General features: G+C 38.6%; 1 protein-coding gene across 1 annotated transcript; it reads right to left on the bottom strand.

Annotated features, from left to right (window-relative positions):
• Window positions 1-786: 786 nt before the first annotated feature.
• LOC103695479 (NADH dehydrogenase [ubiquinone] 1 alpha subcomplex subunit 6) lies at window positions 787-25204 on the bottom strand. Its single transcript, XM_008776818.4, has 2 exons — window positions 24945-25204; window positions 787-1338 (listed from the first exon to the last, which is right to left on the bottom strand). Exons 1-2 carry the CDS (start codon window positions 25197-25199, stop codon window positions 1153-1155), a joined length of 441 nt encoding a protein of 146 aa, XP_008775040.2. The 5' UTR covers window positions 25200-25204; the 3' UTR covers window positions 787-1152.

Genomic DNA, 25204 nt, shown 5'->3' with positions numbered 1-25204 from the left:
AATATTCCATTAAGCCTTCGATATGGCAAATTTTTACTCCAAATTATTATTACATAGCAAGATAGAGAAATTTACTTACTCATCATGGTGCCTCCAATTATTATTATTTTTTTATAAGGGCCAACTCTGTAGAATGGTTTAACATAACGCTGCGGTCAAAAAGCAAGCATTTGTTGTTGTAATAGTTAAAAATTCTTCAAATGACTTTATTCACCGCTAGACTTCAATATCTTTAAAGCCTCGATTGGTTTGCAGGGAAAAAAAAAAGTCAACAAAAAAATAAAAATAACATTCCAATAAAAGTAATTTTTTCATGTTTTATTAAAAAAAAAATTCATGAAGAACATAAAAAAGTTATTTTAAACCGATTAAAAATTGAAATTAATTTTATATTTCAAAACTATTCTTAAATCATTAAATTCATGGATAAATTTTTTTTATTAAGATATAATAGATATTCCACACAACTTTTTTGAAAAAAATAGATGCTCAACTAAATATAATCCACTCTATAATGTACCTTTTTTTATAGTCAATCAAACATCAAAATTATTTTTCCAAACATCATACCTCCAAAATCAACTTTTAAAAAAAAACATTTCAATGAAGAAAAAATCTTTCCGCAAACGAAATCGAGTCCTAAATTAAAAAAAAAGAGAGGCAAGTACAAGGAGGATCACGTTAATACTTGAAATTACAGGGTTCAGACATTCTGTAATTAGAGACCAACCTAGTTGCTATTCTTCATTCTGCAGTGTGACAACCCCGGTATAAGCCATTTCTACATTTAAATAATAAAGCAGCATTACATTTTAAACACTAGTTCCCATTGCTCAGAAAATAAAAGCGTTCCATGAGCTACATTAGACAAGCAGCATTCTTTCAGCAACCTTACCATGGTTTGTCTGACACCATTCTGTGCCTGCATAATAACTTAGTTCCTTCAAAGAATTGTCCTGGATTTTAGACCAGCAAATTTCTCTTAATTTTGCAGCATCAATGCTACATAAATCTTGCTTAATTTTCTCCAACAAAAACATAAAATGAGTTGGATGCTTTCAGAATTTTATTACCATGGTCAATGGTCAAGAGACCTATCAACACCAAACATGACAGACTAGAAAATGCAACTCATAGTTGTCTTGACTTGGTTTAGAAATAGTTGCTTGCATAGAACTGTTTCAGAAACTCAGAAGTTCCCTCGTCTTTGGGGCCCAAGTCCTGTACAAGCCCTCCGCGACCAAGGACGTATTGGCCAATTACATGGTGCCGTTGCTTTGCATGCTCAACAATGTTGTTGAGCTCCTCCATTCCCTTGAAAAGAAGCACGTCAATTACCTGTTGCCAAAAATAAAAGCAACTCAAATTAGACGTCCTGCAGTTTCTCTAAACCTACAACCAGATATCTTATGACAGTCAAACCTCATTGCCATCAATAAGGCTATATGTAACATGGAATTGGACTTTGTCTTGTGCTGCATGCAGCAGAGTATAGATTTATATGCATACATAATAGGATGGACAGAAACAATACCACAATTATTACGGATAATCCTTGGATCAAACTTTTGATGCTACAGCTTTTTTTGTGTTTTAATGAGAATTCCTACATTATTGAGTTCCTCCAAGACATGCCCGCTGCTACAAATATTGACTGATTCAAGGAAAGAATTGATACATGCAAGCAGCACACAACTGTCAAAAGTACACAACACAGATTGAATCTCGGCCATAAAAACAACGTATTAGGGGGCATTTGGTATGGGGTGATCGTCTTAGGATCAAGAGTGATGTGGGTGGAGGTGATGAGATCACCGCGTTTGGTTGCACCACAGTGATCCTACATGGTGGTGATCTTAAATCACCTCCACTCCTCATCAAATCATCCCCCAACTCGGTGGTAGGATATCTGTCCTTGAGGTCGGAAATCCAAGATCATCCCAGGGCAGTGATCCTACGTTGAAAGTTAAAAACAAAAATACCCCTCAAGTTAGCAGAAAAATTGATATATCAATATACCATCAATATTATGTTATATATATATATATATATATATATATATATATATATATATATATATATATATATATATATATATATATTATGTTGATATTATATATTATATTAATAATATATATTATATTAATAATATATTATATTATAATATATTTCTAATCATATTATTATCCTATTATTATTCAAGGATAATTTTAAATTCTAGTAGAAATATATTATTATATTTTATATTTATATTACTATATGACTCCTATTTACCTTATTTTTCTAATCAAAATAATTATTAGTATTAAAAAAATCTATTATAAGTATAAATAAAAGTATTAATTCTATAATGAAAAATAACATATTTTATAAGATTAATAATTTATAGGAGTAACAAATATATTTTTATAAAATATATTAATAATAAATATATTGATAAATATATTAATATTTTATTATAATATATTTTATATGATTAATAAATATATGATAAGAGCTACTAAAAGTAGAATATGTGACAGAATTATGGAGCTATTATAGGAATTAGTATATTGACTTACATTTTTAATTCATGAGAATTAAAAATACATAAAAAATCCATCTAAGATATATCAAGTATATTTGTGGTATTATGTGGTCAGTGATCTTGGATCTCCGTACCATACCAAACATGTTACTCATAAATATTCGAAAATTTTTAATCACTGGACCATGGCCTACCAAACACATTGATCTTAAATCACCGGAGATCAAATCACCCTGGCATTCGGATCACCGAGGATCTTAGATCACCGTGGTGATCCAGTTGGGGTTGTCAAACGCCCCCTTAAGTGTTTGCAACATTATTAAAGGCTCAAGGCACACTGAAGCACCAAGATCTCAGTATCCAAGCATAAGAAGCAAATCAAGGCACGTGCCTGAACAAAGTAAGGCACAAAATATAAACATAAATAAATAAATATATAAAATGTGTCTAAAGTATGTGTGTGCATAGTACTCGTAAAAGCAAATAGTTGGAGTCTTTGGTCATATTGGAGTCTTTGGTCACCCTCATATAAATGATAAAAATATCCTGATGAATTAATTCAATTAATCTAATAATTAATCTAAATATGAGTCCTAAAGAATACATGATGAGTGTTGCTCTTTCTTTGATTAAATGAGTGCCTCATCTCCCTCTCTCCCCCCCTATAACCCCAGCTACATCAGTCTTTTCACTCTTAAAATACTTAATTAATTTGAATAAAAGTTTTTTAAGTACTTCGATTAGAGAGATTGGAGAGATTAGAGTCTCTCTCTATCTCTCTCTGCTATATATTTTCAACTAATCCACATCTCTTTCTTAGAAGCAATTAACATCCTTAAATATTTTAGTCATAAAGACAACCTCCTCTTCCATAAAAAAAAAAGAGAGAACATCTCCTCGTATTGTATTTCCCGCACGAGTCATTTTCCCACCTTAAAATCTCATATACTAGGTGTATTCAAGCAAGAGGTTGTAATCATTTATATATTCATATATATTTAAGGGGGAAAATGTCAAGACCTCTAAATCTATACTAAAGATATGTGGTTTTCCTTCCAAAAATAGAAATTTAATAAAGATATTATTAATAAAAGGACTTTCATTAGAATTGGATGTACCATTTATAAGGTAACCATAGAGAAGCGGATTTGTCACGTGCATAGCACCTGCATTTTACTAGTGTGTATGTATATATGTATGTACGAACATACTTATATGCACATATGTATATACATATTTTAGACACCTATGTTTGTAGGTATTTATGAATGTATATACACCTAAGCAAATAATGAATTCATAAAGTTAAACCTATTTGGCAAAAGTTAATAAATACAAACAGAAAACACACACAAACACATAGAATGCAATGCTCATCCAGTAGAAGTCACACAAACACACATCACCAACATACATGAACACAGCCATCAGAAGACACACCCAGCTAATCACATACACAACACACCAGTCACAAAGGTAAAATTTTTCTGGGCCATTGCTGTACTTTAGCAAGGTGCATGTACAGCAGACATTTTTAACACCTTGATGGAGCCACCTCACCTTGAGGTATGCAATGTGCTGAATTTGCTGAGTGTGCCTTGCTCCTCAGGCATGCCTGAGACATGTTTTCAGCCAAAAGTGTTTGCACAATGTTAACACTCAAACCACTTCCAAGTAAGGAAGAGCAAAATAGAGAAATTGCAACAAAATTCATTGCCAGAACTGGCAACGGTGCAATCTGAAGCATGAGTAAGATGATTCTAGAGGGCATTAAACTAAGGATGAAGGATCACAAGCAATTCTATAAGACTCGGCAGACAGAAGTTATCAGGTGAGAAAATGGTGACAAGTTCTGATACAGAGATGGTGTGAAGGAAGCTTCTGAAAGCATGGTTATATTTTAACACGAGAGAAGCACACAATTATGATAAGACTTAAAGACATTGCAACATATTGGTCCAACCATGAACAAAAATCCAATGCGGTATCGTGCAAAAGCAAGTGAAACTTTCAAATGGCAACCTCGAACAATGAAAAAATTCATGCTGATGAATATGGCAATAAGATAACCAGCTGACAGAGAGGGTAAGAGTCAAGATAGGCCTATTTTAGCAAAAAGATAGATATGCCGATGGAATTATGGTATGGTGATACAAGATTGAAGTTACATGATATTGACCTTCTTTAAAAGAGATTTAATAAGGAAAAAAACCACTTTTAGATGTCAAACATGATGAAAATCTGAATTTTATGATATGAATCTAGAGAAATTCACACCTCTGAAGAAAGGTCATGGCATGCAAGACCATGCGAAGTGAAACATACTAATCTCAATGTCGTGAGGACATAACGTATCAAAAACAAGGGTAAGGGATGTAGAGGCTAAAATCACTGCAGGTAAGATGAAATGGATGATTCCAAGAGTACAGCCGACTAGCATGAGAAGCTAGCAGTGATTCCAAGAAAAAGCAATAAACTTTAGAAAAAGAAGAGATTAACCCAAAAGTTGGCCAAAAGGTTAGAAAAGAAAGCAAGAAGACAAAACATCATCATATCAAATGAAGAATGTGAAAGTAATGAAGCAACACACATAGCCACAGTGGGCAGTTAAGGAGTTGAACAAGACACTAAGTGAATGAAAAATGAATGACAATTACAAGTGTGAGTTAACAGTTAAATTGAAAACTCAGACAGCAAGAGGAAGCTGTATCTTACAGAAGAGTTGGTGATTTGGAAAAGTGTGAATTATGAGGAATTGGTGATTAGATATATGAAATGAATAAGCTTTCTAAATAGAAATTGCACTCAATATTTATGTAGTAGAAGCTTAAGAATGGGAATATTTTAAATAAGCATCAAGAAGGCCAGAAGAAACTAACTGGATTCCATGCAAAAGGTGCGACTCATAAATGTTACATGACTGCATAGAAGCGTACGTAGACTGAAAAGCAAGCAGGTGTGCAGTCATGGCCAGAACAAATTAAGGGCATGGCATAATACGAATATACCAAAATGACAAACCTTGAAAACATGGGACAAGATATGGCTAGGATATGTTATTGTCTGTGTGTATATATATATTTCAAATATACATACATGCACAAACACATGTGCCATGCACGTGCATACACGCATACATGCAGTAAACAACATATGTACATACACAAATGTCAGTAAAAAGCGTCCATAAAGTTTAGTAGGTTACCAAAATAATGTAGTTCATGTTTAATCACCATTCAGATGTACAGACTGCAACCTGTACATCAGACTTAGTATTAACATTATAGACTACAAATTTGACCCATTCATCGAAGATGTTAATAACAGGAATGGAAAGCAAACACCCTCCCCTCATATTTGGAGGTGTTGAGGAAGTATCTTAAGTGAATTTGCAAAGTATCTAGAGTGTTTTTCTAAAGAAATTGAAAAATAAGATGCTTTACACAAGTATTAGACACATCAAAGGATTCGACAGGTATCAGTATCCAAGACAAAAAAAAGAAGACATGATTTGAAGAATCTGTACTTCCTAAACAGAAACTGATTACACACAGATACAGGGAGGCTAGTCTAAGAAATGAAGAACATGGTCCAAACATATCAAAATTACATACATAACTATATGTTGGAGTCAATTACTAGAAACTTTCTTCTAGACCTTCCTTTCCAACAAAGAGAGGGGGGGGGGGGGAGAGAGAGAGAGAGAGAGAGAGAGAGAGAGAGAGAGAGAGAGAGAGAGAATGAGGTATTAAGCAATGATTACCCCTCCTCCCCCCTTAAAAAAACCCAAAAGAAAAAACAAAGGAAAAGGAAAAGAGATCCCACCCACCTTGAAACTAAAAAATAGGAAAAACGAAACATCTTCCTAATTGCGGGATTTTCCTCATAGCTGGATGCCACATTTTCTTGGTAGGTTCTAAATACAAAAAGCGCAACCAAGGCAAGAGCCTCAAATTAATAAAATAAAGACACACTACATAAGTTGCAGCGTCACATTAAGTAACCACAAATCTCAAGCAAGGAAAAAACATTCTAGATCAAAAGAATGATGAAAATTCGAAGAAATACAGTTTTGCGACTTGGCCGCTACAAATAAGAATAGAAGGGCATGAATCCAACTATGGAATGGCTGTAAAAATAGTACTAAACACGAATCAAGGAAATAGAGAGACACGAAAACAATAATTTCGAAAGCAAAGCCGTACTGAAAATTGGATTAAGTAATACTTCACTGTGGAGAGACACAGATGACTAGAAGAAAAAAAAAACCATCGAAACTTACTTAGGAATGCAAGGAAAGATATAACGGAATAGTAGCACTGAAAAACCATTAAAGCACTGAAGGGGAATTGTAGCATAAAGTAGAGAGAGAAGCAAAACATAAAACTTAGGAAGAAAGAAAACATGGGAAGAAGGGAAACTTAGGAAGAAAGGAACATAGGGAGAAGGAAAACATAAAACTTTGCTTCAAGGTAGTTGATCCAAGCAGTTGCATGTGCTTTGCAACTATAGATCTATATTTTTCATTTTTGGTTTTCCTTGAACATTATTCAAGTATAAATCCTATACAGAAACCTCATTTAGGAGGTAATTGGATAGTTCTTGGGATATATAAAACATAAAATCCGAGTTTTCCACCAGGTAATCTTTTGCTGGCTTTATATGTGTAATTAGCTAAAGATTCATGTCTCAATAAAAAGTCAGTTGATCAATGAAATTGATAGTTACTACTTTCCGAAATTTTCTTCTCCTTACTGTGTATTCTTTCTAGTCATAAGCAATATCTTACTGGCAACATGTATTCAATTTCTTTGCCTGCATCAACTGGTGTCAGAGGCAAAAGGCTCTTCTCTAGTGTAGCTATGGTGAGAAATTAGCTAATACTTCTACTTTCTCTATCCAACTAGCCCTAGAATTTTTTCACTGGCATGCCACAGCTCCAATTTAGACTTTATTTCTCACTTTCCTATCCCACATATAAACATCCAAAAAGTCTCACTTTGGAACAATTTTACCATCTATTCTGCATATATTGTACTTAAAATTTGTGAATTAGCAAAACCATTTTTCTGACATTGTGTATGTTATGTGAGGAGTCTTATCATTAATAATTTAACATTTAGCTTGCTAGTAACTCAAACCTCATAACAGTGACCTCACTACTTCGTTCATGCCCTAATTATTTTCCACTACCTCTTTTTTCACATAAATCGAAGACTCTTCTTTATCAAAGACGACTTCAGCTTATGAATAATAGGGACAAAACATCCCCATTCACAATTAACTCTATGCATTATCATCATTAGAACATATGGACACTCTTAATACTTTACTAGAAGAGGGATTTGCATCCTTAATAAGAAAACAAAAAAGAAAAAAAGTCAAGCTTAAGCATTCATTTTGGAAAATCTTAAAAATAACAACTTACATTATAATTCTTAAATATACTTCGAACTTTACTAGAAGAGTGTTTTGTATCCTCAATAAGAAAACAAAAAAGAAAAAAAGTCAAGCTTAAGCATTCATTTTGGAAAATCTTAAAAATAAACACTTATATTATAATTCTTATACTTCGACTAAAAGGTCATAAAATATGAATTTATTTGCACCCACACTTCCAACTTGAAGCCCTAGAAACATTTTTTTTCGAAAATGAACATCATAACCTGTTTAATCATCAACAACAAGAGCATTCATCCTAATAGTTCAGGCCCATCTTCCTTCTCCCCCATGTGCAAATGCAAAGAAGCTTTGAAGAGAGAGGCCTAAGGAAATTTTTGCTCCCTTTTCTTTCTCTTCTCTTCAATATCTATTTATCTCCAATTATCCATATGTTTCTTTTGTTTCATCACTGAGTCTTGATACAATACTAATCAAGAAGCGACCAATGTGCAACAAGGGGGAATAAACAGTGTGAAAAAATTAGTCCAAAAGTTTCCTAATTGTCGGATCAAACATGGAGGCTCAAATCGTGCAACCATCAAAAATATGAAGGCATACTTGGTCCACATCTGTCCAATCGGTGTGCCTGAGGAATGAACAGGAGCCTTGAAGTTAAATGAAGGTTCTAATTTAGTCTTAGTTTTGAGTTTTGACTATTTCCTTTTCAATTGTTTGCTGCGAGTTACTTTAGTAAATAATATTTTGAAATAAAAGGGGATGTGATATTCATAGCACTCTTCATGCTACACTACCATGAATAGTAAATTTTTGGTTAACTACTTGGGGTTAAACTATCTGGTTCCAAGTAAGAGATTAGACTTAATTCAAGTCCCAGAATTTACAGTTGTTGAGACTCCAAAATATGGAAGGATAGCTGGCCAACAGTTTTTTATGAATGAGCAGGTTATGGATGTGGGGCAGCCTTGGAGAAGGGAGACATCTAGGGTTGAAGGGGCTTTGGATACTAAGAACATATGCGGCTGAAATTTCTGTCCAGATTTGATCTTTTAATTAACTATATGGGAAGTTTCGTTATTAGAAAGCATGCAAGGGATAGCCAGAGTTTAACCTATAATGTGTTGATCTAGGGTTAAACCAAAAATAAAAGAAAATTAAAAAGGAGGGTAAATGGAAGATTAAAAAAAGAAGAGGAGGAGGAGGAGGAGGAAGAAGAAGAGGGATAACATCCAGATTCAATACAAGATGGTCTAACACCATGTTCAAGCCTCGCACTCAAGAGAAGGAAAGAACAGGAGAAAGAAGAAATATGATACCTGGTGATGCAGCAAACATCAAACATCCTTAATGCTTAAGGGAGGGAGAGACAACCATGAGAATGAGCTGCAGAAGCACTTGAATAACTAGTCCAAGCAACGGAAGGCTCCAATCATGAGATTAGCAAACAATTCAAGTATTTTGGGACCACATCCATTGCTAGGAATGTAGCTTAAGCATATTGAAGTGCTCGATGCAACCAAAGTTCAAGATTTGGTCCAGCGAAAGAGATCACTTACCTTCTCTTTCTCTCTACCTCCCCCCCACCCCCCCACCCCCATGCTTCCAACAGAGATTTTAAGAGTACCAACTGATTGTATATTTTATTCCTTTTATTTGGTTGTTATTCGCGAAGCTATTGGACGTAGCAGATTTTAGATTGATTAATAGTCTTTTTGTCATCAAACTATATGGAAAGAGCTCTATGGTAATCATAGGTAAGTCGAGAGCCCTGTTTTGAGTAGAAGACAATGTTTTCTAGTTGTTTTGGTCGCTGTTGGGTCTTTGCAAAGTGACAAATTTGAGATATAGAACTCTTTTGAAGAAAAATTCTTGGCTTTTCCTCTATCTTATCTCTTTCTTCTGCACTCTTCCTTTCAATTCTTCCTTTTTCATTAGTTCCTTCCTTTCATTGCTCTCTATGATTATGCTGCTGCCAGGTATCCCACAGTTTGACTTAATAAACTAGTTATCTCCTCTCTTACTATCCACTATTTTCTATAATTATTTGCTAATCCTTGAAAGAAATATGTCAGATTTGTGGTCTATTGTTGAAGACTTCGCAGAAATCAGCCCAGGATACCAGAGAACCACTTACAAGACAACCAGCGACTATAACCAATCATCCAATTAACTTTAGATTCCTTTACCTGGGATCCATACCTCCTAGAAAAACCTGAAACAGAATGTTTTTTCAAACATTGTAACTTTGATCATCAAAAAACACATTTTCTAGTCTGTTTTGTACATCAGGTCCCTATAGTAGTCACTTGACCTAAATCTTTTTCTAATTTTTTTCTTAGGTCAACTTATGTATTCGCAAGCCGACTCCAAGTGGCCCTGCATAACAGAACATTGCTCTGGTGGGCCTCAGACTTAGTTGTCAGACCTAGACTGAACCAGCTAGTCAGACAAGAAGCCTGGTGAACTTCAAGGCCTTTAAGTCCGATTGAGCTCTCTACCGAAAGAATTACAGTTGACCCAATGAAACCAGCCAAATCTGGCCAAGGTTTGCTCAAACCAACAGGTCTCAATGACCCAGGCTCAAACTTCTTCTTAGAAGAAATTCCCCTGAAGAATAGATTTAAGTTCTGAATCAAAATATGGACCTGGTAGGAGGCCAGGTCTGTTAAACACAAAGACACATTACAAAGATACATTATTATTGTAACACTATAAAAGCAGCTATAAGTCCAAGTTTTCAATTTCCATAATACCTCTAATAGAATTGTCCCCTCAAAGTCTAAACCAAGCTAAACTCCCACCAACAGATTCTGACATTGCTGCACTCCAAGGAGTTAAACAGGGAAATCTCTTTATGTTGGATTTCCATGACTGTGCATAAGTTGTAGTGACTTGTTGATCATTGAAAAACTGAAAATTATCTAAATTAAGAACATAATTTACCAAATGAATCTAAAAAGAATTTTATGAGAAAGATATTAATCCTTGATCCATGCTAAATCTTTTTAAAACTTATCCTATACCTGAAATTTTTAGCATTGGCTATGTGCATTTACAGATGCACCATAACCAGTTATGATAAAATATTGGCATTATAAATATATCTATAATCTATCGAACCAAGCCGAACCGCCAGGTTCGAGCAGTACCGAACCGAACCGGTGCAAAACCGAGTCGGTTCATCATTCATATTCTGTTCCGGCCCCTACCGGCCGGAACGGGCCGATTCCGTGCCAACTCGATGCGAATCGGCTGGTTCGCACCAAGTCAACCCGATTTCGAACCGCGTTGGGTATGGGCCACTTGCCACTGAAATACATCAGGTGGTGTTGGAAAGGCCCAAAAAGGCCTTCCGAACGTAATTTAAAAGCGGCTCCGCTACTGTTTATTATTTGTGCAAATGTTTTGTCTAGATCCCTACGGCAGGCAGTGGTCACTCAAGAATTGGAGGTTTATAGACCGGTAGTTGGCGCCTCTCCGATCTCCCACTTGCTCTTCGCTGATGATTGTTTTCTTATAGCTAGGTCGTCGTGGCAGGCGACCCAGGTTATAGATCAGATTCTTCGGAATTATTGTGCAACATCGAGACAGAGGGTCAACTTGACCAAGTCGCTATTATTTTCAATCCGAAGATTAGATTGTTGATGAAGCACTCGATACTGGAGATTTTGGGGGTGGAAGAGCAAGAGGGTACAGTGACATACTTGGGGTCCCACTATCCGACCGGCGGTTGCGGAGTAGGGACTGTACTTCTATTGAGCTCAGTATCAGATGCAGATTAGAGGGATGGCAGATACATACACTTTCTATGATGGGGAGGATCACCTTGGTGCGATCGGTTCTTACAACGATTCCTGTCTACCTACTCTCCAACGCCATCGTCCCGGTGAGATTCCTGAGATCCCTGGAGCTATTGTTCAGGGACTTTATATGGGGGAGCAGTGGTAGAGGTGGTATCCACCTGATGGCGTGGGAGGTTGTGTGCGGCTCTAGCTATGGAGAATTGGGGGTACAGTCCTTGATGGTGAGGCGGGAGGCGTTAGCAGCTAGACACGCGGCTAGATTTGAACTTGAGCCCGAGAGTTTATGGTCCTCGTTGATGAGGGCCAAGTATGGTGCTTTGATACCTAGTGTGCGAGCTGGGCATCATCACTCCCCGGTCTAAAGAAAGATGTGCGCCAGAGCTATGATGGTGCTCCCGGAGATCAGATGGGCTATTGGGGACGGTCGTTCTATCGATGTTCTGGAGGACAGATGGGTGACCGAGTTGCCGCTTTGCCGCATACCGACCATGGTGGACCAGGCGAGATTAGCAGGATGTAGGGTCAGCGATCTACTAGATGCAAAGGGGGGTCGATGGAGGGAGATGGTTCGGGAGGCTTTTGGGGAGCAATTGGCGAAGTTGGTATTGGCTCTGCCGGTCCCTATCACGAGAGAGGCTGATAGGCTAGTATGGACACCGACGGGGCGGTCGCGGGTGCGAGCTAGAGATCTTCACGCTCTGATCAGTAGGGAGCCAATTCGACAGATTGAGGGTGGTTGGATATGGAGGCTTCGGATTCATCCTCGGGTGGTGCTTTTCATCTGGAAGGTGGCTTCGGGCTACCTTCCAACCAGAAGCTTGTTAGCCCGGCGCGGCATGGGGGTCTCCCAGTGCTATGAGAAGTGTGCAGATATCGAGGAGACTATTGAGCATGTTCTTATGCAGTGCCCTAATGTCCGAGAGATATGGGGAAAGTCATCGGTTCCCCTACCCGCCTCAGCGATATCGGCGTAGGACCTGATCCATTTGCTGAGAGACTCCGTGCGGAGTCCTAGATCTGCTGAGGCAGAGATATTTTTGGCATACTTGTCCTACTATATATGGCTGGATAGGAATGCCGGCCTATTTGAGGGGAGGTCGCCTCCGAGGATGGTGGTAGACAGAGCGACGCTACTTGCAAGGAAGGTCATTGTGGCCGCCGCTATAGTTACTTCTGGGATGACTAGGGACATCTGGGTACTCTTCACGCTGTTTCAGCGCCCCGTTTTGCCCTTGTTTCTTGAGTACCCCCATCCCTTGGCTATCTCAAAGTGAACTTCGATGGCAGCAGGTCTGTGGATGGTATGATTAAAGGGGTCGGATTTGTGATCAGGAACCACCTCGGTAGGATGATAGTAGCAGAAGGGCGGTGCACGCCAGGACTTACAATAGTTGGGGCAGAGTTGCGGGCAGCCTGAAAAGGTATATCCTATGCAAGGCAGGTGCTTGGTACCGAGCGGGTGTACCTCGAGGATGATACATCTATGGTGATCGACTGGATTTGGAGGGTGGATCGGTATGGGGATGGTCATCCCCTCATCCGGGAGTCTCATAGGACGACTCAGTTGATGGCTGACTTTCAGGCGGTACATGTATTCAGGGAGGCGAACCGAACAGCAGACTGGGTTAACTCCTTCGTCGTCCGGCATTCTGGAGATTTTCTTTGGACGTCCGTATCAGATGCTCCTCCCCCTTTGTACTTTTTACTTTCCTGTGATCTGGATGGTTGTACTCACGTTAGATCTATATGAGATGAGTAGCTGCTTTTACCACACAAAAAAGCGGCTCCGCCGCTTCTCCTTGCCAAAAAAATCCACAAACACTAATTATGGCTATTAAAAAAAAATATCCAAAGCTAAATAAGGTGTGCTTCCTCTCTTCCATCGAGCTTGAAAAAATAGCTCGAAAATTACAAAATAAAAAATTATTATGCCAAAATTTTCGATGAACTTGATTTTTTATATGTGTAGATCTATAGACGATGTATACACTGACATAAAAAATTTTAATTTTCAGATTATTTATAATTTTTAAAAATTAAAAATATATTTTTGGATTAAAAAAGAACAATTTTTAAAAAAATAAAAAATAAAAAAATATAAAATCAAAAACGTATTTAGGGGAATGCAAGCTATTCTTCATAAAAATTTGGTTTCATTCATTCAAGTTTTGATGCAATCATGCGCACGACCTAGACCTAAATTTGAAAAAAATTGAAAAATAAGTTGCCTTTGATGCATGTCCGAGGGCCTAAAAAATATATGTAGCATTCATTGTTGGGTTCTACATGGATCTGAGCTAAAATATTAATATTTAAAAATTATTTTTAAATTCAAAAAATAATTAAAAATATATAAGTAATTCAAAAAATTACAAAAATTAGTAGTGTGTCTTACATAATTCAGAGGTAACTTCTGCAGTAGAAATCATATTTTTCTGAATTTATGTTATTTAAACATATTTTTTTAAATTTATAAAATATTAAAAATATTTAAATAACTAAAAAATAAAAAATAGGGTTATGTATTAGATAAATTAGATGTAATTTCTGAGGTAACCAAATTATGTTCATCGTAACGAAATTTTACTATTTTTAAATAATTGATAAACTAACGTACTTGATAAATCCGCAGGAATGGAGCCATCAAGGAAAAAGAAAAATCCAGAGCATGACATTGCCTGAAATCATGGGCAAATGCTCGCGGGCCAACACTATTGAAAGTGCAACTGGTGCAACACAGAGTTCAAGGGGTAACTAGATTAAAGCGGCACTTAGCTGGTGGTTACCCCAACGTATCTATGTGCCGAAAATATCCACAGGAGGTTCAACAGCTGATGAAGAAGCATTTCTGATTTTAGAGCAGCGAAGGAGAAGGTTGCCAAGAAGAAGACAAAGGTGGACCGTCGAGCGGCATAGCTTTCTATTACTCCAGATAATCAGAGAAGACATCCGCTTCAAATGATGAAGAGGCACAGATCCAGGCTGCCATGCAAGCAAGCCTGGATGATCAGTGGCAGCAAGATGAGGTGGCCAGGCATAGGGCTCGATTTGGACACTCGTACTATAAGTCGGACTTCGGTTCTACGAGTAGCAAGCCAGATCCAGAGTTCAGGAGGACCATCTTAGTCAGAAAGGCCGTCAGCAAGGCGGTGGCCGGATTGTAACTATGTTGGAGGCTTTTGGTAGCAGAAAGAAGTCAGCCAGAGATTCCATCAGCAACAACAATCCATGATTTAGACCCATATACCTTCTCTAGCAGAAATTCGAAGCAACAGAGGGTTGACTCAATACTGAAGAAGAATATGTGGCGAGCTATTGGATCCTGGTTCCACTTCAGCCACATCCCAGCAAATATGATAAATAATACGTACTACAGGTCTGTCATTTTCGCAATATAGGCTGCCAATCCCGGTGTAGATCCTCTAGGCTCGAAGGACATCTATGGTGAGCTTCTTAACAGTAAGAAGATGCTAAAAAATGGATTGCCTCCTATTAGAGCAAGTGGCCCACATATGGATTGACTGTGATGCGTGATGGTTTGACCGTCCTACTAGGCGAAGTATCATCAACTTTCTGACATATTGTGATACGAAAATTTTCTTCCCCAAGTCAGCTGATGCTTCTAATTAGGTGCACGACACCGCGTACATCCTCAATCTGATGGAAAAGACGATTGATCAGGTAGGAGAGGAGAATGTCATGCAGGTCATCACTGATAATCGGCCGCAATATAAGGCCACCGAGAAGATATTGATAAAGCAGCGGCCACATATTTTCTGGATTCCATATGCTGCATATTGTATCGACCTCATTTGATGGACATTATAAAGATTCGTAAGGTGCAGCAGACAGTGGAGACACCCCAAACCATCACCAGATATATTTATAACCATACATGGATCTTTTCACTGATGAGGAGGTATGCAGAAAAAAAATTGAGACCAGAAGTCAGATGATTTGCTACCAATTATATTGCACTTGATAGCATTCTTGAGAAGAAAGCAGCCCTACGTCAGATGTTTGTCAGTCTTGAGTGGCAGAAAAGTAGATATGCGAGGGTCGACACTGAAAGAAGCAGTGTCGAGGACTTGGTGATGAGGCAGACATTCTGGCAGTGGGCCACTGTAATAATGAATGCTATCAAACCATTGTATGAAGTGCTTCGGATTGTAGACAGCGAGAGGTACCCCCAGATGGGCTTTCTGTATCACATGATGGAGAGGGCAAGGACTCAGATCATTAAGACAGATCCGACGCATGCCCAGGTGTACATCGACATTATTGAGCGGTAGTGGGACTACCAAATAAGTAGGAACTTGCATCTAATAGGTAAGCAAGAATATTAAAAATTAGACTGCTCATGCACTTGTTTAATTTTACTAGAAGAGCCTCAACGATCTTGTATATGTTCACTACAATCTAAGGTTGAGGCTAAAATGCATTCAGAAGGAAGTGGAGCTCAAGCATATAGATTCGATCCATAGTGCTTTCGTTGATGATGAGAATGATCCTGTGATCGGATGGCTTGCGGGCCAGCAGCAGGAGCTGGAGCTTAACGAGCAGGATCACCTCCACGACCGGCCACTTTCGTAGCCAGCGAGGCAAGGGTCAATGCAGGACAATGGGCTGAGTGCAATATTCTATGCATTCTTTCAGCTGATCAGCCACAGCCACAGCCACAGAGGAATCAATCACCACACGACTCCATATCCAAGACATCCTCTCAAAGATATGATCAAGAGATGCTTAGACGAGGCCACTACGCTATCCGGTCGACTTGGTTAGAAGGGCGACATACATCCTCCTAGCATAACTAGGCAGAAAAAGGCCATAAATGATAAGAAGGCAGCTGCCCAACACACCAAAAAAAACAAAAGGCACTTGCAGCCCTAATTAAGAGTGGAGGAGTCAGTACACTTAGATTTAGAGACCAGGAGCAGCAGCGATGACAGTTCTAAAGATTATGCTGCCGGCCAAGGAGGAAGTGGAGGACAGGAGACCATTGCTCATGAGATACCATCGCAGGATGGTCTTCGATTCACCGGTGAGTCCCAATTTACACATACTACACAGGATTCGGACTACGGTGCATGATCTAATAGAGCCCGCGAGCATACGATTGCATATAGAAGACGGGATCCTCGAGGTCATTCAAGAGGATACGATGCAGCTGCAAATGACCTCGTACGTGGAGTAGGATCCATAGACGTATCAGGTTCTAAGTCGTATAACGGATCCTATCACCCACAGCCACAGGCAGCATATGACCCATACGGATATGAATATGGATATAATATGTTTGAGGCATCTTCCGGTGGCTACTATCCTACACAGTCCAAAGCATCTTACAGGTAGGATTTTGCTATCGGTATATTCAGATGGATTACTCCACAGTCGTATTATTAGCTAGAGGGTCTCTCAAAGTTAGAGCTCCAGCAAGAGATATGAGAGTGCTTATAATCCGACGCGCGTTCCTCATGGGATTAATGTACAAGATTACAACGCCGCTTGGTTAGAGGGATGGGGATGATGTGTCCCCTGACTATGCTGATGATCCGGATATCTACAAGAAGAATCGCTACTCGATCCGATTTTAAAAATCGGTATGTATGTTGGACTTTAAATGTATGCAATTGATTGTATTATTTTTTAATTTACACGTCACTACTTGATTTAAGGATATTTTATATTATTCATTTTATAATTTGTATCATTTTAAAGCAATAAAATGCATCATTTAGATTAAACCGAGATCATAGAAAAATCAAAAAAACATCAAATTAGATTTAAAATTATTGAAAAAGTTCAAAAAGAGTAATTACCAATTAATTTTTTTTAGAACTCCAAAAAAACTAGGGTGTGTCGGTTCGTGAACCAGCACGCCCTATCGGTTTGGTCCAGTACCGAACTAGTATCGAACCATACTAGACGCCGACCGGTAAGGATCCGGTACTGATTCGGTGGACCTTGATTTTAATATAATTTAATTTTTAATAGCTTTTAGTCTGATAGACCCAGCCATTAGACCAATACCGGTGACACAGGCCCCTAGCTAGGCTAGTGTCCAGTTTGGTTCTGAAAAATATGTCTGCACTTGTCCCACATAAAGGAGAACTTAAACAAAAAGATCTCTTTTTTTATTCGTTGACATATTATCATAATCAGCATTACATGAAAACCCTTTGGAGTGGGAGGACCCACTATTTATTTATGGATAATGTTGATGTGAGTCGCAACAAAAACAGTTCACTTAAATCTAATTACAAGTCGGTCATTACTTCATGCTCAATTAGCCTTAACCAAGTAACTTTTGACCAGATAAAATTATAACAACACAGACATTAATATAAGCCCCAATAACTTAATGGCTAAGCAAAACAACAGAAAATAAAAGAAAATATTAGGAAATTACATGGACACAACTAATGACAAACAGCAAATCTAAGACTAATAAGACCCTAATGACTCGACTAACTAAGACACAATTGAGTCAAGCAATCAACACTTGAAGCTCCCGGCCTGCAAGCTTGACCATATCAGTGTAAAGGCAGAAATGAAAGGCCAGCGGCAGCCATGTTTGGGCTTTACATCCTCTCCCTCCTTTTCTTATTTCTTTTCTCTACCTCTATTAAAACATCTTCCTATTCTCTCTCTCTCTTTTCCCTTCTCTCAATTCTTGCTGGATAAAATTGCTGCTCCCATTATTAACTGCAGATTTATGCTCTTACTAATATTAAGTTGCTATTTATGCTGATTAACTCTGCAGGATTTATTGCCCACTGTGCTAAATCACTCATTTATGCAAGTTTAATTCCTTTCTCAGCAGTTCAGAAGTTCCAGTCTTAGTTTTCAGATGTTTGGTCACTATTACGTTCAATTTTCTGTAAATTAACTAAATCTGAACTTAATATATGCCAAGTTTTTGCTGCATACCCTAAATTAGGTCCTCAAACCTTTATCTTCACCGCTAAAACATTAGGAAAGAAATTTTTGTTCATCCTACAGTCATTAATTTCAAATTTAGTTCACTCCTTCCATGCTCTCAATTGGACAGCAAACTATTATAAAACCTTTGTTTAATCTATTTTTCAGGTCCTTCATGCATTGCAGATTCCTAGGGGGTCCTGCATCAATTTTCTTTCCTTTTTGGATCGGCAGCCTCTCTTTGACAGCACCCTTCTCATTGATTCCAGCACAACAAACTCTAAGTTTCTGCTGAAAATGGTGTACCTCTACAGAAGGAACTACTTTATCCTTAGAATATCTATACATGCTTACCTCTATGAAGGACCTAACTGATTTATTAGCAATTTTTTTTGGATTGGCTCTTAATTCTGGCTATCGATGATAATGATCACCATTTTTCAGGAATGTATGCTCTTATCAGTTGTTTCGAATTATTCATTCACAGATTACAGTATGTTCTCCTACATTTTCTAGCACAGGACTCTCTTTTGGTAGCGTCTCCAAAATCTTAACCACAAATGTTAGTTAGCATCGAATTAATTTTTTTTTTAAAAAAAAGGTTAAAGGATAACCGTCATCTGAGTTCCAAGCTCCCATCAATGCCAACAACAGTGAGAAAATGGTTAGGCAATAATTTTTCAAAATTCAATGCTGAACTTTAAATAAGTTAGCAAGTAAAAAAAAAATAGATGAAAAATGCAACCTAGAATAAAATGTCTAGCCGACAAAATAACAATGAACTAAAGGGAATTAACAAGAAGAAAGAGTGTAACAGTACGTGTTGCTTAAGGTTATTTGAATAAATATTGTATTGAAAATAGTTTAAGATAAACACATCCCAATGCACAAAGCTCCCACTATTATGGGGTTTAGGGAGGGTCAGATGTACATAGCCTTAACCATGTGCAGAGAGACTATTTATGTATTTCGAACCCGTGACACGCAGATCACAATGGAGCAACCTTAGCATTGCACTAGGGTCTGCCCTTTATTGTACGGAAAACTGCTATCAAAGAGAAAAATGCAACCTAGATCTAAAATGTCTAGCCGATTTAATAAAAATAAGATAAAGGAAACTGACAAGAAGAAAGAATGTAACCATAAGTATGTATTGCATAAGGTCCATCAGACCAATGTTGTATGCAAAATTGTTATTGATAAACATATAGAGTTTAATGCAGAATTATATTTTTTTTTTTTTGTTCTTCTTCTTGCTCCTCTTAGTAGTGCTTTATCAAGATAGAGTTGAATTGGTTGTTATTGCTCATGGAGGCAAGTCACTCTTAAACCGAGCCGAACCGGTACCGTACCGATAGGGCACATTCGGCCTGGTTTCGACCCCATCGTCATTTTTTTTTTTTTTTGGAGTTCTTTCACTTTTGGATTTTTTTTTATGTTTTTATGTTTAGGTTTAAGGTTAAAACTAGATGATGCAACTTATTACTTCCAAATGATTCAAATAATGAGATGAAGAACATAAAATATTTTCAAATTAAGATACAATCAATTACATACATTTAAAGCACTCTCGGATATCTAAAATCGGGTTGAGTGGCGATGCTTCTCGTCAATATCTGGATCATCAGCATAATATGGAGGCAGATCAACCCATCCCTCTAACCAAGCGGCATTGTAGACTTGTATGCTCAATCCTCGAGGAATGCACGTCGGGTCATAAGAACTCTCGGATCTCTCGCTGAAGCTCTGGCTCTGAGACGTGTCTTGATAAGGGGCCCATCTGAATATGCCGGCACCAAAATCCGACCTGTAAGACCCTCTGGACTGCGCAGGATAGTAGCCACCGGAAGATGACTCCGATGCACCATATCCATAGGCTGGCTGAGGCCGCGGATAATAGGAAGACTCGGAACTTGATACATCAATGGATCCGACTCCACATGGGAGGTCATCTGCAGCTGCATCCTGGCCTCTTGAACGACCTCAAGGAGCTCTTCTTCGATATGCAATGGTATCCGACCGGCCTATATCAGACGGCCTACCGTGGTCCGTATCTTGTGTAGCATGCGTAAACTGAGACTCGCCGGTATATCGAAAACCTTCCTCCGGCTGTGTCTCATAAGTAGTACCATACTGTCCTCCATTTTCTTCATAGCTAGTAGATCTATCACCACCAGAACCTTCATCGCTGCTGGTCCAAGTCTCCTCCTCAACACTCTCCATTGGGGCCCTTTCCTTTCCTTTTCTTCTTTGCTGGGATTGACGCTCTCCTGATCGAGTCGACTGGGTACTAGAGCGTCCTCGTCCTCGCATGAGAGGATCATCTCTCTGAACGGAAGCATCGTACCAGTCATACGTTGACTGGCTCCCCTCTAGCCATGTCATATCAACTGTAGGAGTGCGTGGAATGTTGCGCTCAGCCCATTGCTGTGGATCGACCATAGCCTCGGTGGCTATGATGCTGGCTGGTCGTCGAGGCGATCCTGGCTCATCAAGCTCGGGCTCGTACTGCTGGGCCGCAAGCCAGTCGAAACTCTGCCCTCTGCCCTCGCTCTCGCCCTCTCTGACTGAGGTTGTCCTTTGAAACTCTGGATCTTGTCTGCTTCCACCAGAACCGGCGCCCGACTCGAAAAACGAGGGCCCAAATCGAGCCCGATGCCTCGCCACCTTCTCCTGCTGCCACCGGTCATCCAGACTCGCTCGCATGGCAGCCTGGATCTGTGCCTCCTCATTTGGACCCTCGATCTCCTGTGACTCCATCAAGTGATAGGAAGGTACTTCTGCAGCTTGGCGTTCCACCTCCGCTTTCTTCTTGGCAGTTCTCTCCTTGGCTGCTTTGATCTCAGCGAGGTTTTTCCTCATCAGCTGACGGGTGCTCGGTGGGCACTCCGAGCATGCAGATATCTCACGAGAATTACCAGCTAAGTGCTGTTTTAATCTGGTTACTCCTCCTTTGAAGCACCTGTGGCAATAATTGTACGGAAACTGGTGCCGTTCACCGAACATCTTTCCATGCTCCCAGCCAATATTACGCTCTTGGGGTTGCCCTCTCCTTGACGGCTCCATTCCTACAACCACATTAAATTTTTTCAATTTCTATTTTTTTGCAATTAAAAATTAATGTTTAAATTTTTTAATTAAATTTTAAATTATATAAATTCTGTAAAAACAAAAGTTAATGTCACCATTAACATCGTCCATATATCGACAACATATAAAAAATTCAAGACGAAATGGAATCATTGAATCATTTCCTATTTTTTGGCAATTTTTGACTTAATTTTTTTAAGCAATTTAAATGAAATATTAAAAAAACAATGCAGGGGAAAGAAATTTTACCTTATTTAGTTTTTGCTGGATTTTTCTTCAAGAAAAACGACGCTCTTCGACCTTTCTAATTTTTTTCATGCCTGTCTTTGCCTTTCTCTTCTTTTTCTCCTCCTTTCTCTCTGCAAAATACTTCACCTAAGATGATGGATTTCGCTTCAGTATTCGGTCGGCTTTTATAGCCAACCGTTGAGGGCTTGAGGCACTGTGGCACTTTGAAAAGTGCCACTGTGAGCCACAGCGCGGCACTTTCAAAGTGCCGCACGAAGTGCCGCACAAAGCGGCACTTTCGATTGAAGTGCCGCACAAAGCAGCACTTTAAAAGTGCCACAGTGTGGCGCTTTTGAAAGTGCCTCTGGCTAGCCAGAGGCCTCTGGCCCACCAAAAATACCCGACCCGAACCGGTGCGAACCGAGCGGTTCGCACCGGTTCGAGTATATACCGGTGCGAACCAGCTCGGTTCGCACCGGTTGAACCATCAAACCGAACGGTTCCGACCCAATATGGGTCGGAACCGTTTTATACCTCGGAACCGGACCGGTGCCCGTCGATACCGGTCCGGTTCGGGCTGAACCGACCGGTACAGGTCGGTTCAGCAGACCATGGTGTCAGATTTAAGGATCTTGCTGACTAGAAAATGTGAATGAACAAGTTTTTATACCTATTGCAAATATGAGTCCTATTTGGGGACTGCATCATTCCATCCTACACCTTTTTTACTTCAACCAAAGATGTGCACATGCATAATTTTATGAATAAACCCAAACTGATCTAACACCTAATGCAAGAATCTTCATGCTTCCTTTCTAAATGATACTATAGGATGCTTTAAGCTCTCTCCCTTTTTGCTTATATGATATATTATGCAAGATTTGTCTCACAAAAAAATTCTCTAACTCCAGCAACTAGACCTTTCAGAGGAAAATAAAGTCGGGGAGAGAAAGATCATCTACTTATTTTCAAATAGTCTAGTGACATACATTGATAACACTAAGCTGCCTCATCAAAAGAATCATCATTATAACTATCATAATAATATACTACACTACCAGAAAGATTAGTTAAAAAGATGAGTTCGAAAGATATAGCCACATCAGAAAGTTATTTCTAAGCTGCACTTTGCATAAACAAGAAATGAACAAGCAAGAGTATAGTTTATTAAAGGGAATGTATACAGAGTTCATCATAAGCGGACACACATGGCAGTGCTTCAGTAGGATGGAGTGCTCAAGGGCATCAGATAAAGGCTCAAGTAGTCTGCATTATACTAATAGATAAGAGAAGAGAAGAGAAATTTACATATTTATAGTGCTAGTATCTGCCACGTGCAATACACATGTTTTATCCAAGAGAAGGGAGAATTTGATGAATAGCTCTGGAGCCAATTATAAATTTGTTTGGACTTTTTATTTCTTCCTTCATTGCATTGAGAGGTGTATTATTTAAAAGAAGGGTGTAAATATAAGAAGAGAGGTGGAGATGAAATAAAGTATGGAACGGAATGAAGACATATGGGCCCCAAGCCCAAGAGTTTGCTTTATACAGAGGGAGAGGGGGAGAGAGAGAGAGAGAGAGAGTTAGCAAGCATATTACATAAACTATTAGCAAAGAAAGATGAAGAGTAGCCCTATATAACTATGTAGTTGAGAAGGTGAAAAGATTTTCAAAAATGCAGCACAAAAGGATGATAGAGTATCTAGCAAACATAATATTATGAACAAAAGGCAAATAAAATTACTATTAAGTGAAAATCCCTTATTCAAAATAGTGCTTCAAAACAGGTTTTATAAGGAATGTGATACACAGGGAAACTATCAGTGAACATTAAAACTTCCCTAGGGATAGATCCATATCTAATAACAATTTTGATCAATTCAATATCTATTTTTAACATCGTGAAAAGAATACTCAGGAAGCCAAATTGACAGCTTAAGGTATCCTATCAAAGATTAGCAATATATTCATGACACATATAAACTTTAAATTTTAATGGTAATGACACAATGCCGATTTCTTAACCAGATTAAGAGGGGCTTCTTACTGATGAAAGGAGAGGAAGGTGAATTTCATATGTGAGTTTGTAAACTAGTGAAGCACCATAAAACTGAGCATTAAGAGGATTTTATGTTCTAACCAACTTGGAGACTAAACATTTAAAGCTTTGTGCCTTTGGAAGAGAAAATTAAGTACCTTCTCTTGCTTCAAAAGTTTGCTTAAGTTATCCAGGATGTGTTCTTAAAATTTCTATGACTTGCCAGAAAGATCAAGCAATGTAACCATAGATACTTGATATGATGCTCACTCTGAGGAAACAGCCTCTGTTGGTTTTTTCTTTTCTTCCTCATTCAATCCCCATCCCCATATAAGGATACAAATGCCCGGACAAACTCATATTTTAATCTGAATTTACTAAATCATTTTTTGAAAAAAAAAAAGAAATCAAGCACCAAATTTCACATCTAAAAGCCCAAAGTTCGTTCCGAACCACAAATATAATATTCCAATTTTCATTCAAATACACAAAATCGCCTAAGCTTGCACATAGTCCACGTAAAAGAGGTTGTTTGCTTCTATCTTGGACAAGTATAAATCACTCTTGTAAGAAATGTCGGCATTTTTATAGTAATTTCTCGAGAAGTGCATCAGTCGACAAAACAAATATCCAAATAATTTATAGGGTATTGCACTAGATTATCCTTTAGTCTAATACGGCAACCAAAACAAGTCCAAAGACCATTTTGTCTTATGAAATAAGCCAAGCATCAGCCTCGCAATGTTTACTGATCTTTTTCGGTGACTTCCAACATGAGAACTTGGGGATAATCATAGTAATAAAAAAAAAGGGCCCAAAGTCGCTCAGAAATTTAGGGTTCATGACCTGTGAATCGAGAAAAGTAAAAAAGATGCGATTCCAGAGCCAGAGGAGGAGATGGATGGATGGATCGAGGGAGAGAGGTGCAGACCTTGGGGTTGGTGATGTGGGCGTTCTTGCGGATCCCGGAGGAGATGGTGGAGCGGAGCTGGGAGACGGTGACGACGTCGTGAAGGTTGTAGATCTCCATAATGGCCGGGATGGATCGGCAGGCCGACTTGAAGAAATCAAAAGTCCGCCTTCGAGCCTCCTCCAAACTCGCCGAGTTCGGCGATACCTTCAAGCCCCGCAAACTGAACGCCATCCTTCGACCCCTTTTCGCTTCCAAACAAAAGTCGAGCATCATTCGAT

This window comes from Phoenix dactylifera, chromosome 11 (genome assembly GCF_009389715.1).
Source record: "Phoenix dactylifera cultivar Barhee BC4 chromosome 11, palm_55x_up_171113_PBpolish2nd_filt_p, whole genome shotgun sequence".
Classification (NCBI taxonomy): domain Eukaryota; kingdom Viridiplantae; phylum Streptophyta; class Magnoliopsida; order Arecales; family Arecaceae; genus Phoenix; species Phoenix dactylifera.
The sequence above is the reverse complement of the archived record's forward strand: the minus strand, read 5'-3'. Positions and strand labels throughout refer to the sequence as shown.

What these genes read in the sequence shown, in the direction of transcription:
- LOC103695479 (XM_008776818.4), bottom strand. Translation starts at nt 25,199, where the DNA reads ATGATGCTCGACTTTTGTTTGGAAGCGAAAAGGGGTCGAAGGATGGCG. An exon ending in CCCACATCACCAACCCCAAG is followed by an intron (nt 1,339 to 24,944) that starts GTCTGCACCTCT and finishes TTTTGGCAACAG; the next exon opens with GTAATTGACGTGCTTCTTTT.